The following is a 15,673-nucleotide window of genomic DNA, read 5'->3' on the forward strand; positions in this document are numbered from 1 at the left end:
CAGTTGGCCCATTGGACTGGATGATCAACTCTCTTTATAAGCTCATTGACTTACCCATATTTTTTCTATTATTATTATATTATTAAATTATTATTATTTTGGTATATGTTAAAATTAATGGGTAAATCTGACTTGCAGAGACTATAAAAGGTATAGAGCAAGCAAACATATATATGTCATATGGTATTTTTGAGAGTATAGTTTTCAGAGATCTGAAAGTGGTTTGAGAGTATTGTGTTTATAGGTATTACTTTATATTGTTTTCTATTTTGTAGGATTAAAGATTTAATTTGTCAATGGCTGTTTTTGAACGTTAATAATTTATATTTTAATAGAATTTAATATGTATATTTAGATCTGTAAAATCATCATCTTCATCATGATTATGAAGTGCATGCACTATGCACTAGTGTTCCCCACTTTCGCCACTATTTTTGCGTACAAGTTATGTTGTTTGCTTTTGAATTTGTGCTTGTTTGCCTCAGTGGCACTACCAATCGGAAATGTTAATATCAACAGGGAAACATAAAAAGAAAACAAGAAATCATGACGACTTAATCAACCAATTGTAAATTTACCCCCAAAAAAAATAATAATAATAATACTAATAAAATAATCAACCCATTGTATATAACGGATCAAATTAAGCAACTTCTGAATGGTTATAGTAATTAGTTAGTTAAACTTAATTTTGCCAAGAATTTAATTTACCATGTTGAATCATACAATTAGTACAAAGGGCGTGAAATCAATATTTGAAATAAAAGTTGAATAATATTGTCTATTATAGTTTTATTCGTTGAGAACCTAATTTCTATTTTATAGTGAATACCTAATAATATAAGAATTGGTATTCGCCCTCCCATAGTTTTTGTATTATATCCTTAATTAAAATGATATTTTAACATTTGACACATCAGCATATTTTCATTTTAGATTGAAAACATGTTTTCACCAAAGCATTAATCTTTTTTCTTTTTCTTTTTTTCTTTCTGTCTTTGCTGGTTGGTAAATCATTAAACTTAATTGTAGCATAAAATTTGATTTTAACGAGGAAGAGCAATTAGCGGGAGATGTTTTGGTGGTAATGGTATATATTATCCCTCCCTACTATCTTATAGGACACGTAAATGCACATGTACCTGATACAATTGTTTCACATTCCGATTCACGGTTTGATAACCTTGTTCCCATCACTTTCTCAACTCACCATATTCATATTCATATTCGTCTTTACATAATCCAAAATGAAAAGGAATTAGCAAGGAATATTTGAAACATGTATTTATTTGTGTATCTATATATATATATATGGATGTATGCATGTATGGCTTTTCGTCTTAATTCCTTATTCGTGTGTATATATATATCTTTCGCTCTCTTAACAATTAAATGAAAGGGCTCTTTTCATGATTCATATATTTATGCATCTCTTTCCTCTTAACAATTAAACAAAAGGGCTTTTATCATCATCATCATCATCTTAATTCAAGCTTAATTTTATTGTTTCCAAAAGGCGTTTATAATAACTAAAAAGAAAAAAATCAATGGGTTGGAGAGTAGTACTGTTTCATAACGTACGAAGGTGACAGCAATGGATTAGAGAGTCATGGTTAGTTTGCTTTTGCTTTGACAATTAATAATTATCAATCCATTACTTTGGCAATTAGTATTAATGTACTTTAAAAACGTATGACTTATTGTCTTAATTAGCTTATTTTTATTAAATATGTTTAAGTGGTTGAAACTAGTAAGTAGCTTCCTACTGCGACTATTATGAAATAAGAAAACTCAGATGATGTGAGAAATTTAAAAGAGCATACATCAAGATGTGGAATCTATTAAAATAACTGAAAATTTTGCAGAATTAGGAATTTTCAAAGATAAGACACTTTTCTCATAGGTTAGTTTTGGTTGGTTGCGAAAGTGTTCTTCTATGTCAGATACACTAGGATGTACACTTTTGATATCTCTAGTATAATGTCGTACACTTTTTGGTTATCACAATCGGCCACTAAATGTTTGGTATATCTTTTTTATATATTCATGACTACTACAAAAATACTGCAATCCTCATCCACAAACATAAATGGCATTCATAATGAATATAATTATGCTTTTTATTTAATAGTTTTGACAAAAAAAAATTTTGATTAAATGACAAAACCTAGAATAAAAGAAGCTAATAATTACCTATTTCATTAATCAATTATTTTAGTTAAAAGCATATGAAATTTAATTGAGCGCAAATTGTTGAGATTAATGGTGAATGCTCAAATTTCAAGGAGAGAAAGGGAAAATATATAAAAGGCGCTGTACTGATCCCTCCCCTGCTGAGGCAATTAATATATAATCTGGCAATCTAGCTCCTAGCTAATCAATATTATTTCGTTCCTAATTTGTATATTTGTTTTATAATCTAAGTATTAGACATCTGATAGTTGTAGTGTAGGCAGCTTGTTCCGTTCACAAGTAGTAGTGTCTTGGACTTGTTTATGACTGGTATCTTTAGCAGCTTCGAAGTCATTGACATTACTAGTAGTAATATTAGCGTCTCCAGTACCCTTTATGGCTTGGGGAATATAGAGATCGGCTTCCTGCAGCTCTTTGTACTCTTTGTATTCTCCCCAAAGAACGGAGTAGAGTCCCGCAACTATCAGTGCAGCTCCAAGAACACTGTACCACAATCATCATAATAATAATAATTTCAATATAATGATACATATTATATATATATATATATATATATATATATCACTATAACAAATGACTTCTAATTTGTAGGACATTAATTGGGTACGGTACATATATACATAAACATAGTAGTCAGTACATACCCTCCCATATAAATATTTTCGGCAAGGATGAAAGAGCCCATGACAGCCACAATGATCATCATAAGGGGGCTGAAAGCAGTGACAAAAACAGGCCCTCTTTTCTGCATGACAAGCCCTTGAACATAATATGCCATGCTTGATGAGATTAATCCCTGTAAAATTAATGCACATATATAGTATGTTATGTATATATATATATATACAAAGATCATGATGTGAATGACATAATTATTGAATTTATTAATCATATATATATATATATATATATTAATAATGAGAGCGTACACCATAGGCAGCAGCAAGGAGATTCATATCCCAGCCGATGGTCCAAGCAGAGGGAGAGTGCTCCATAACGAAGGTGACAGCAGTGGATTGGAGAGCGCCCATGAAGCATACAAGTGCAGTGAGAGAGAGCTGAGCTGAATATCTTTTCAATGCCACTGCCTGCAATATAAAGAAAGATGCCCACGCAAGCGTCGCCATTATTAGCAGAATGGACCCCTTCACCCAGTCCTTGTCATCCGCTGCTGCTGCGGCATTACTAGTACTAGTCGAATGGCCGACCCTCCCCGTATGATGCTCAGACCACGCAAACTTAATCACATGTCCCTTGTATAGTGTCATCAACATTGCTCCTCCAACCGTCACAATCGTTCCCAACACCTTTGCTTGGCATCTTACTTTCTTTATCTCCACTTTCTCCATCCTTTAATTGTCATTTTTAATTCCGAATTTATCATATTAATTATTAATTAATTGCTATCAATATTTAATTAACTCATTATATATACATATGTACACATATACACGGAGACTACTGCATAAACAACTAACATTGCAATTAATTACCTGCATAGGACCGCCATGACGAATGTCATTGCAGGGAGCATGTTGCTCATGGCACATGAGAAGGTGGGCGATGTGAACTTTAACCCGGCATAGTAAAAGTTTTGATCAATCACCGGTCTGTATCAAACCATATACTATATATTTTAATATGCATATACATTATTTCTATTAATTTCGATATTCAATATATATTATATATACAGTTCGGTTCAATTGGAAACATCCTCAATTTTAGTTGAGAATAAGTGGAATTGATCATTTAGGATTGTTGGATTACATATATGTCATGTGACATGCATGTAATCCAACAATTCTAAGTAATTGAGCCCACTCATTAATATCCTTACTTGAACACCATTGTATATATACATATAAGTTTATAAGCATGTCCAAATATGATACTCATTATATATACGTGTATGTGTATGAGAAAAACTCACCCGAGAAGACCGAGGACAAAAATATGCATGAAAATGGGGAATGTAATCTTTGGCCTTTCTTTCCTGGATGCATATCAAACAGTTATCAAATGGAGATGGGATGAATATATTATTATTGTAACCTCGCATGACTCATCTATGAGTGTGTGAAGAAGATAATATGTATGCATATACCTCTCAAGAACAAGAGCGAAGGGAGCGATAGCTGCTGTGGCAAAGGCATGCCTATAGACCACAAGCACATAGTGGCTCATTCCTCTGTTGAGGGAAACCTTTGTTACTATGTTCATGCCTGCGTACCCGAATTGCAGACATATCATTGCTATATATGGCTTCGACCTTTGGATAAAATTTCCTAAACATCCTAATTGTCCCTCCATTTTTTTTCTTTTTTTTTTTTCTGATTAATTATTGTAAGATATTAATTAGGTAGGAAAGAAACAAAAATAAGAATAAAAGAGATAACACAGATGGACAAGGAATTAGAGAGAGGAGGGAATGAGAGGAGGAAAAAAAAGGGGAGGAAGAATCACTTTCAAGTAGCTGAAAAACTGGTTATGTGTGTCCTAAGTGAAAAAATGGTACAACTTGATATATATATATATATAGACGTGAGGAGGGGCAAAGCCCTTTTGCTAAGCTAGCCTTGGATGATCTGTTTGCATATCCATTCGTTCAAATAGCCACTACTATTGTAGATTAATTATATGGATCATACATATTCAGTTTTCATATCCAAACAAAACGAATGCGAAGGAGAGGTGATGTAAATCCACGTGGCAGCACTATGCATTGTTAATTTTTTGAGAGCTTAATCAGACTTTAGTGGCAAGGTGTTTGAAAATCAGAAATGACATTGGTGGTTGCTGATGCCATATATGATGGGCCTAACACGTTGCTAATGGTATGGGTGGGACCCCACACTTGGCCTTGTCTCGAAGCGGCATTCCGACGAATCTCATCCGTCCAAACAGTTCGGCCAATCCCATTACCACTATGCTTTCTCACACCCCACCCCTCCTGTATTATTCCTAATTCCTTCTGGTTTGCCCGCCTAGCTGCTACCTGCCTAATTAATTACCTCACGTTTAATATTTGCAATTCACATTTATAAAGCATAGATACGATATGATAAGACACTACTTGTACTTGTTATTTAATTTTAATTTCGAGAACGTACAACTGATTAATTATAAGAAAAGCTACCATGTACATGTTTAATCTGCTGTGCACATGTGGACTTATTATATCTGATTATACACACACACACATATATACATATATGTATCTATATGTGTAATGTGTGTATATAGCTACTAACTTCCGAGACACGGTTTTCAACCGTTTTACTACAAATTTCGATGGGATAGTATATTATGAAATTTGGTATAATAAACTCCTTATATCTCTGTTTCTATGATTGCTCTGTTTCACACTTCTTAATTGGAGGATGACAAAAGCAAAATGCTCCCATTTTTCTGCATTCATACTCATTAGTGCATGAGGCAGATTAGTTAATTATACTAATTTACATGCATATACATACATACATACATATATATATATATATATACTGAATATATATTACTTGGAAATAAGTACTCAAAGAATCTTCTCGTCCCCTCTACCATTACCAATCTTTGTTCAGCTAGCCAGGTACAATCTATAAAATGTTGCAAGTGAAAATAATTGGAAGAACCTAATTAGTTTCTTTAATAAACAATTAATAATATTCTTAATTAGCAAAAATGATACGATTAAAAATATAATTGTTTCCATCCACAAATATTGTTTCATATCAAATTCAGTGTATAGCTGGCAAAACTTCATTTTCTATCTGAAGGAAAAGCATGAAATATTATTGTCATTACATCACGATTAAAATGGTGAAAGTAAAATCAGAGCTATTTGAGGTTAAGACGAAACCTAGCTACATATGTGTGTGTGTGTGTGTGTGTGTGTGTGCGTTGGGGGCATCAGTTTATTATTGGTTGGCATATGAATTTGGCAACCCGAATACGATGGAGATAGCTATGAAGGAATTTCGTATATTGTATAGGATTCGAGGTTGAAAATCATAAATATCTATATAATGTAACAAAGAAACACAAGTTGCATACTTTGATTGTACGTACTGAAAAATGTGATAAAGTTAAGAGTAGATGATCAGTAGCATATTTGTGGTAGATTCGTAGAATAAAATCCCGCATGCATGCCTACTGACCATATGGTCAGGAACAGAGCATCCCTGATCCCAGCACCAAGAAAAAAAGTCAGTTTGCAATTGCAAGGCTTTTATATTATAGCTGCACTACCTACAGCAAATCCATAGGTTATATATATGTATATATACACCAACTTAATTAGGAAAAAATTTAAGATGGCACTGAAACAAGCCCTTAATTCGCCCCCAGAAAGTGTCTAAATGCATGTACAGACTAGTCCAGAGCTAGGGATGTCAACGGGGCGGGCGGGGCCGGTTTTTAAAATCCTGTCCTCGTCCCCGCGGGGAATTTTACATCCCATCCCCGCGGGAAATTTTACATCCCATCCCCGCGGGATCGGGGATTTTGCGAGGCGGGGACGGGGCGGGACGGTTTTTCCCATTTTATTTTTTAATTGATATTTTTTTTAAAAATTTATATAAAAAAATTATTTTATGATTAAAATATAAAGAAAATGACTACAATTCAATAAAAATATAATAAAATACATCAAGGAACAAATTTACAATTATAATAAAATATATATTTAGAAAAATAAATAAAAAAAAGAAGAAAATAATTTTACATAAATAAAATTTTATAAAAAAAATAATAAATAAATAAATATATATATATATATATATATCGGGGCGGGTTCGGGGCGGGGTTATTACTCCCCGTCCCCGACTCGGTTTTTAGGAATTTGCTCCGAGCCCGCCCCGCATCCCCGAATTTTCGGGAAAAAAACCGCCCCTAATGGGGCGGTGCACCGCAGTTTCGGGGATGAACGGGACAAATTGACATCCCTATCCAGAGCAGAGCGGCATTATTGGTGATTTAGATGGGTTTTTTGCCATCCGCATATATATGCATTAAATTGTTTCATAAAATTCTTAATTTCGAAAAGTTTGAGGGCCGTGAGCCTAGTTTTCATGCTTTCATTTTTGACAGGGACGTTGCTACGTTTTGCTAAATATCATTGGCAAATTTGTTGACATGCATGATGAGAAATAGCAAGCTAGAGATTATAATTATGACTTTTAAGTAACTCAACATAACTATTACCTAAAAAAAAAAGTAGTAACTCAACAAAACGTGAAAACGCAAGCATTTTCTATTCACCAATATATATATATATATATATATATAAAGACTAAAGTAGATGTTATTCTCATTCAAAGAATTTCACTTTTGTTGTGATGGAACCGTTGAAAAGCACAATCAGCATCTTGATGCAGATATTTATTGTTTTGTCTTTTTCGGGACTTATTAAAGAAGCTCATGTTTGCCACGTAGCCTTAAGTATATCGCACACCACAACTTGGAAATGGAGCTTTTACACTAGCTGTATTTCTCTAAAGTCTAAACCACAAAAAAAATTTGTATGTAATGTCACCACGTCAATGACCTATAACCATCCTAACTCATACAAATTATAAATTAAAGCATATACATCCCATGAAATATTCATTATATCATTATCAATCATCCATATCATCTATACAATGGTTACAAACAAGTTTCTTTTCTTTTCGTTTTTTTTTTTTTTTTATTTCTAAAGCATATGTAGCAGATCATAAAATCAATCATGTATGTATATTCATATTATATGTTCCAGAGTCCAGAAGGACAGAGCAAAAGTCATAAGTGGATTTGCCGCACAACATATAATATATATATATATATATATATATATGTATATAAACCAATCATCGAAATGGGCATCAAATCACCTCCAACTTTGTCGACATATATAATTAATGACGTTATATGCTACCAAATGGTACAACAACGTTACAGTACTAAGCAACTAAGGAAAGGGATATATGTTCTGGTCTGATCAATTATTTTTTATCTGGAAAATCATCATTTTACTTTTTATATTCAAACAAAAGAGATACAGTCTAATAATGTAAATATGCAATGCATCGTGACTATTGTAGGATAGTTAAACGCATGCCCTTCAACAGTAATATTATCATCGTTATTAGTGCATCTCCTTCAATTAATTAAATAATGCGACTGCATTGATAGTAATGGTACTCTATCTGCATTGATGTATGATAGATATAGAATTTCACATCATTTAAAAAAAAATATATATATATATATATATATATATATTTTAGTTTATTTATTTATTTTTTAATGTTTATATATATATATATATATAAAAAAGCTAGCTAGGCCCACTTGTATGCACTCGTACACTCAAACTTTTCTTCCCAGCTCCTTTAAACAACGTTGACGCATTGCCAAATTCTCCTCCTTCATCCAATTTAGAACGCATTTGGCAATTGCACATAAATACCTTTCTTTTTTTCTTCTTACTTTTGAAGCTGCCTTGCCACTAACAAGTACTCCTTTAATAACAAAAACCCAACCCTACTGGGTCACTCTCTCTCTCTCTCTCTCTCTCTCTATATATATATATATAATCGTACTACATCTGTCTAGCTTTAAGTAATTTGTTGTTTTCAATAACGTCGAAAATCAAAAGCTTTTTCCTTCTTTTTATATTGCATTCTTTACATACATATATATCTTTTATTTTCTTACAGATTATATCTTAGTTTGAAGAGAAAAATAGACCCGGGCCGAAAATAAAAACCATAACTAGCAAGTTGAGTCCCTTTATATGCTTTAGACGTAAAGGTTCTCTTTTTTGTGAAAATAATAGTCTCTCAACTCAAAAAAGAATTTCTGTCTTAAAAAGGCCTCTATTATTGAAGCTGCATATTAAGCGATCAAATATCTTTCTCATCCAAAAATTAAAGTGCCGGTCTAAGTCAAAGATTCATTTCTCCAACGCAACTAGATCTATCTGCGGTATATATCATACTTTGAGATGAGTTCAATTATTTCGGGAAGCAAAAGGACCGAACTAAGAGCCAGCTAGCTTTTAAAAAGCCATGCCCTACTTACAATATATCTTTCACCTATTAATTAATTAAATTCAAAGCCATGCCCTACTTACAATATATCCATAATGCACTCGCTCACCTTTAAAAAGTCTGATAAGTTTCAATTGGAAAAAGAAGCATTCACTTCAAATAGTTTCAATTGGAAAGAGAAGCATTCACCTCAAACTATATTGTTTGCAAATACCACAAGGAAGCTATCTAATTGATTAATTAGTGCCTTTGAAGACGGAACTCTAGTTTATGTTTTGAGTATAGACGATCATTCAAAAGAATGCACATATACATATTGATGATAACATAATCCCAATATAAGATAGAAACATGTTATGTATCAAGTGTTGAAGATAATACGTTAATGAATTAAAATTAAAATTCTGATTGATCAAGTTACAACCCTTAACAATTTTCATATTAATAAGTGTCGAATATAAGAAAAACTGTTTTATATCATTAGCGTATGGATAGCAATGGTATAATGTTCTATACGTAATTGGACATTAACAATTTTTATATAGAATCACATGCTTTATTTTATTGTTATGCGATGTTGATAAGTGACCTTTTTAACTCACTTATTTGGCCCTTATATGCTTAAATTCTTGCTTGGAGCTCAAGGTTTTTATGTTTTTGATATGTTTTGTGTACTTGTTGTAGATGAGCAAAAAGGAGGAACTAAGGCAAATTTTAGTAGAAAATTTTGGGGATTTGAAGTGAGGCTTCATTGGCAACTCCATGGGTGCTCAAGCTGCTAGTTTGGTTAGCTATCATGGCCAACTTTCTACTATTTGATGCAACTTGCTATCTAGCAAGTTAAGCTTATTAACGATCACTCAAATACACTGCAACTCCATCCAAGCATGCTAGCAACTCCAACTTGCTAAGCTTAGCATGCTCAAGCCTCCACCTCACGCTCCAAGCTCCAATCGTGCATGCATAGCAAGTTTCACAGAAACTCCAACTTTCCATGTCTTTCTTTAAGGATTTTTCTTTGCTTTTGGGTATGAATATTGCTTTGAACATGTCTAGCTAAATTTATTAGCCAGGATTTTGATGAAACCACTATATTGATAATATTTGATTAATGGATTGATTTTTATGTTGTTTCTATTCAATCTTCTTGTATAAATCTTGCAATTATTGTTTAATATACTCTTGCATTTGGAAAATTGTTGGAGTGTTGGATAGATTTATTATTTCAAATTTAGAAAAGTTAAATTTGCTACATTAGTCTCTAAATTTACAAAACATAGGTCTTAACCGATATTGGAAAGATTGATTGGGAATTTAATAGCTATAGAAGAGTGAGCTTAAGGCATGAGGACTTAGGAATTATAGGAAAGAATTTTTAATCTTTATTAGAAACTCATAGATTCTAATTTCACTTATGGGAAGAGGATTAGATTAAATTAGAGACTTTTAAAGTTAGAAATTGGATAGAATTTGGTCTTTAATCAACCTAATTAATCTCATATTAGAAGGATAGATGAGAAGTCAAAATCATAGATTTTTAAGTTCATTGTAATTCCAATTTAAGTTTCTAAATTATGTGTTTGTATCTTGAATTTCTTTGTCTTGTCATTTACTCTTGTTTAGCTTACAATTTCATTATTTGATTTCTTGCCTTGTTTATATTTTCATTGCTACATTATATTTGTCAGGACCCGTCCAAAATTCCTCATTGGAATCCTAAACAAGTCCTGATTCCAGAAAAACCTTGCCGAATTTTCCAAGAAAAATTCGGCAACATCTCATCTGAGGATTGGACTTACCACAAAATTCCCTGCACATAAAATATATTTCTAAATACATCACCTTATTCCTCCCATCTTACTACAATTTAATACTATAAGTTTCTATAACTTCAATAAACAACAGGGAATCAGTGCATAATTATAAATATTCAATTAAATATACAGAGCTTTACAAAATTTTAAGTATAAGAACAAATGCAATAAGAAGATAATAGGAATAATACAAGATAGAGAGGGAAAGAAGGAAAAACTTCTTGGACTTTCAACAACGACAAAGATGCCGAACTCACCTCCGGACGATCAACGTCTACTAACTTGGACCTAGGAAAACGGATTTAAAAACACATGAGATGCTGATCATCTCAGTGAGCGACCCGGTACACTAAACAATAATGATAATAATAATAAATAATAGTCATAATAATAATATAACAATAAAATGATCTTGATTAATGAATAAATACTAAGTATTTTGAAATAATGTTTTCTCTCAAAACCCTCACAGTTCACTCGAAATATTCCCCTTTTAAAACATTTTTACAAAACTCAATAATCGTATGCCCCAAAGAATCACAAATAATTAATTAAATAAATTGCACATAAAATACAATAAACTAAAGGTTTAAAATTTATAATGGAAATAATAAAAGATAATTTTAATAACACTTATTAAAATTGTAACATGATGTCATAAATAATTAAACCAAATCACAAATAAACCAATAAATAGATAATAGAACTCATAGTAGAAGAATTTAGCACAAATCAAATTAATTACTCAAGGATTAAATCAATGAAATAATCAAGAAATACTATTTAATAAATAAAATGCAATTGATATGCAATAAAAAAATAAAATAAACTAATGAGAGACATCAATTAATTAAATAATAAAATCACAATTAAATACCTTTAGTTTCAAATAAAATTTGAAAACATTAATTATCATAAATAGGATAAAAAACAATTAAATCCATTGAATCTTTAAATATGATTTTAAAACAGATTTTTGTTTAAAAATTTCATATCCAAATATTCTGACGCACCATACTATATATCAGTGATATCCGAAGGCGTCCAATGTCCCAAAGCACCATCTAACGGGGAGGTTAAGAGAAAACCTATATCCAGTCACTGTGGCGACACACTGGACCGATGCTATCAACAGTCACCTGGCCATGGATGGGGCGGCTGATGCTCACTGTGCATTATACCCTACCAGCCCTCAAGTCCAATGGCCTAATCATGCACACTAATCATATCCATGTAAATCTAGTACAAAACACAAATATTATATGAGTGCGTTTAAAAATCATAAAATCAATATATTTTTAAATATCCAAATCTCATAAATCCCACTTTTCAAATCGTTGGTTCACATCATCTTTAAACCCATAATATTTTCACAATTCTTTTAAATCATCCTCATAAATCCATCAAGTTCAAATCCATCAACTTTCAAATACATCAATTTCTCAATCCACAATATTCAAATGCATAAGCATAAATTTTAAAATAATAACCTTAAATCCTTAAAATTCAAGATAAGCATAATCTCATTAAAATCACATAATAATTCCAAAATTCATAAATCCATATAAATGCATTTTTATTGCTTGAAATAAACTCACAAATAAATTCAACATTATTGAAGCCTCGCATAATTCTTGAGATTATCATCACTAAAGAGAAAGAATCTATAAAAGGCTTCATAAGCAATTTAAGATCTTCCATTAGAATAAGCATGAGGATGTTTGTTTTATGGCTCTGATAATATTAGTGTACCTAGATAAAAATAATTAGTCAAAATTTTAGTGATTATTTAAATATAAAAACAAATTCTCATAAGAACGATATTCTCTCATCGCTTTATTATTTGGTACGATTCGTATACTTGTAGAATTGGGGCGTCAATTACAAATGATTAGAGGTCATTAAGTTTACATTGCACATAGTAATTAAAGGAATATGGATGACAAGATGTCATTGTTACTTATAAGATACCATCTCCCAACAAAAGCGATTTTCATTTAGATTGAGTCAAAATTATCCAGAATGATTTAGGCCTATGAGATTATTGATCATGACTCATACTATATTTCTTTTTTCTTTTCGCGTGCTGCTTTGGATGAATATGTATACTACTTTTTCCTATCCATATATATATATATATATATATATCCAAAATAAAGGTAAGGTTTTGTCATAACATATATATAGTCATGATATAGCAAGAATATGATAAGAATAAAGATTTTATGGCAAGATATATCATTTAAATATTTTATTAAAAAGTTTTAAAAAAAATCCTAATTGGAAACTAACAACTATTATATTTAGATGGGACCCATAGGTGATTCTTATAAGAGTTAATTTGATATTTTTTAATTTGATTGATAATTTATTTTTCCTATGAAGCTATCAACATTAGTGACATAGTTTGTGACATAAGAAATCCTTACTATAAAGTTATAAATAGAATCAAAATTATATATATATATATATATATGTGTGGAGAGAGAGAGAGAGAGAGAGAGAGTCAAACTCACATTAAGTTCTCTATTATAAGCTTTTAGATCATTTTTAGAATTGAAATTTAAAAATCAATTAATAATTTAATATAAATTTAATATCATATTAAAATTCTACTTAAAGAACATAATCTGATTAGGGATCTAATAAACCATAAATGATTAAATTTTAACCTTTAAAAATGATACATAAATTGAAAAAGAAAATTCTAATAATAAAACTATTAGAAACCTGATTGATATATATTCCCACCAGTCGTGAGGACACTTTGATATATTTTGGTTCAACTTTTATGAAAATTAAATTAAAGGTTGAAAAGTGATGCTCTTTAAACCCACCCATCTGGCACTAATTGGCTAATAGAGAATTCGAAATGTTATATTCTTCGCGAAATAAGAAGAATTGAATAAATAATGTTATGTTTGACAAATGCAGCAATCTGGGAACGCAAACAAATGGAAAAGTGCTTCTGTTAAATTTTTTATATGAAAAGAAGGATTATTAAAAAGTAAGACTAGCTAGTATTGCACTTTCATTAGGCAGTGAAGGAATTACAGTCGATTTTGACGGTTCCTTCCCAAAGAAAGAAGCAAAAGGAGTGGTGGGAAGTAGCACGTGGAATCCAGATTATATATATATATATATATATATATATTTCCTTCTCAGTCAGTAAGAAGTCGATCACCGACAAGTAGTAGAAAATATATATATATATATATATATATCAAATAAAATTAAAGGTTCTATAATTGATTATTTTATAGTGGTCATTTTCATCGATATTAATATTTCTATCGATATTTTTATAAAATTAAATTTTTAATATTTTCATTAATATCGATATTTTCATCATTGATTATGTTTTATTATTTCTATTAATTATGTATAATGTAAATTTAATAATCTATAATTATACAAACACCACATGATATAACAAATAAAATATGTGAACTTGTAAAATATTTATTAAATTTTCACGTATAAATTATCCCTTGCACCATATTATATTAAAGTTCTTGTCTTGGATTATATATGTGGTAGTAATATAATAATTGGTTGGCATATCCTGGTGAGATGGATGTCTTATTTGTATGTAAAATTGAGAAGGGTGGTTTCTATATTTTTTTTAAAACATTGATTCTAATATACTCTAAATTAAAGAGGAGGGAGATTTTATTGAGGTATGGTTAAACTCAAAATCTGAAAATGTATAATTTTACCTGTGGATTAAACTTAGGAATATCGATTAATGATTGAATAGCTCCATAATGTTCCCCCCCCCCCCCCCCCCCCCCCCCCCCCCAAAAAAAAAAAAAAAAAAAAAAAAAGGAAGAGAAATGGGTTTAATTATTGTCTAAGAAAAGAAACGGTTTTTCTTTTCCCTATTCAGTGTGCTGCCATGTCTGCCCTACAGATTAGGGACCCTTAAATGCCCATCTTAAATTGAGTTAAACTTTGTCAAATACTATTTAAGCAAGCCCAACATATTAATTAAACTCGATCCTACTTCATGGGCTATTCATTCTTCTCAGCCAAGTTTCAAAAGAAAATTTACTACAATCTTAATCATATATGACATGTTTTTCCTTGACCCCTGTAAAATGATTACTCACAATGTTTTTTTCAATAAAAACATAATTTCAACTTGAAGATCTAACTTGAAGACACACACCTACAAATATATATATATATATATATATATATGTATATATATATGCAAAATTTCTCCTCTCCATTCAAATCAGGAAAATAAATTAAGAAAATCGAAATGCAAAGCTAATCCTGATTGTGTTGCTGATTGTGTTGCAGAAGTGGGTTGAATTGGATCGGGTTATTTTAAATTTAGACTAATTAAATTTGAGTGTTTTAAATTTAGTTCAATATAATTAGATAGGACTTTCATTAGTTGAGCTTAATTTTCCAATCCAAACAACTTGTGCCGGTGAAAATGTATGAAATGCCCCATAAATTATATATAATTTAACATTAATTTGACAATATAAGTTATTTGGTGGTAGCCGGTAAGATAAAACATACATCATATAGGAATAAAATTGATACATGCAGGTTTTTTCAATTTTGAGGAATTGACTAGGCCGGGGTTAGGAATACTAAATATCCAAAATTAAGGAATCG

General features: G+C 31.0%; 1 protein-coding gene across 1 annotated transcript; it reads right to left on the bottom strand.

The window, feature by feature from the left end:
- Nucleotides 1-2,091: 2,091 nt before the first annotated feature.
- LOC107431527 (WAT1-related protein At5g07050) lies at nt 2,092-4,762 on the bottom strand. Its single transcript, XM_016042468.4, has 6 exons — nt 4,301-4,762; nt 4,127-4,189; nt 3,687-3,803; nt 3,123-3,543; nt 2,838-2,989; nt 2,092-2,676 (listed from the first exon to the last, which is right to left on the bottom strand). The coding sequence occupies exons 1-6, from the start codon at nt 4,504-4,506 to the stop codon at nt 2,427-2,429; spliced, it is 1,209 nt and encodes a 402-aa protein (XP_015897954.3). The 5' UTR covers nt 4,507-4,762; the 3' UTR covers nt 2,092-2,426.
- Between the last annotated feature and the right edge of the window lie 10,911 nt (nt 4,763-15,673).

Source organism: Ziziphus jujuba, chromosome 11 (assembly GCF_031755915.1).
Source record: "Ziziphus jujuba cultivar Dongzao chromosome 11, ASM3175591v1".
In the NCBI taxonomy this organism is placed as follows: domain Eukaryota; kingdom Viridiplantae; phylum Streptophyta; class Magnoliopsida; order Rosales; family Rhamnaceae; genus Ziziphus; species Ziziphus jujuba.

Bases quoted from the DNA above. Each gene is read 5' to 3' on its own strand.
- LOC107431527 (XM_016042468.4), bottom strand. From the start codon at position 4,506: ATGGAGGGACAATTAGGATGTTTAGGAAATTTTATCCAAAGGTCGAAG. The intron at 4,190-4,300 runs GTATATGCATAC...ATATGCATCCAG, and splicing joins TTCGCTCTTGTTCTTGAGAG to GAAAGAAAGGCCAAAGATTA. The intron at 2,990-3,122 runs GTACGCTCTCAT...TTAATTTTACAG, and splicing joins TCCTTGCTGCTGCCTATGGT to GGATTAATCTCATCAAGCAT.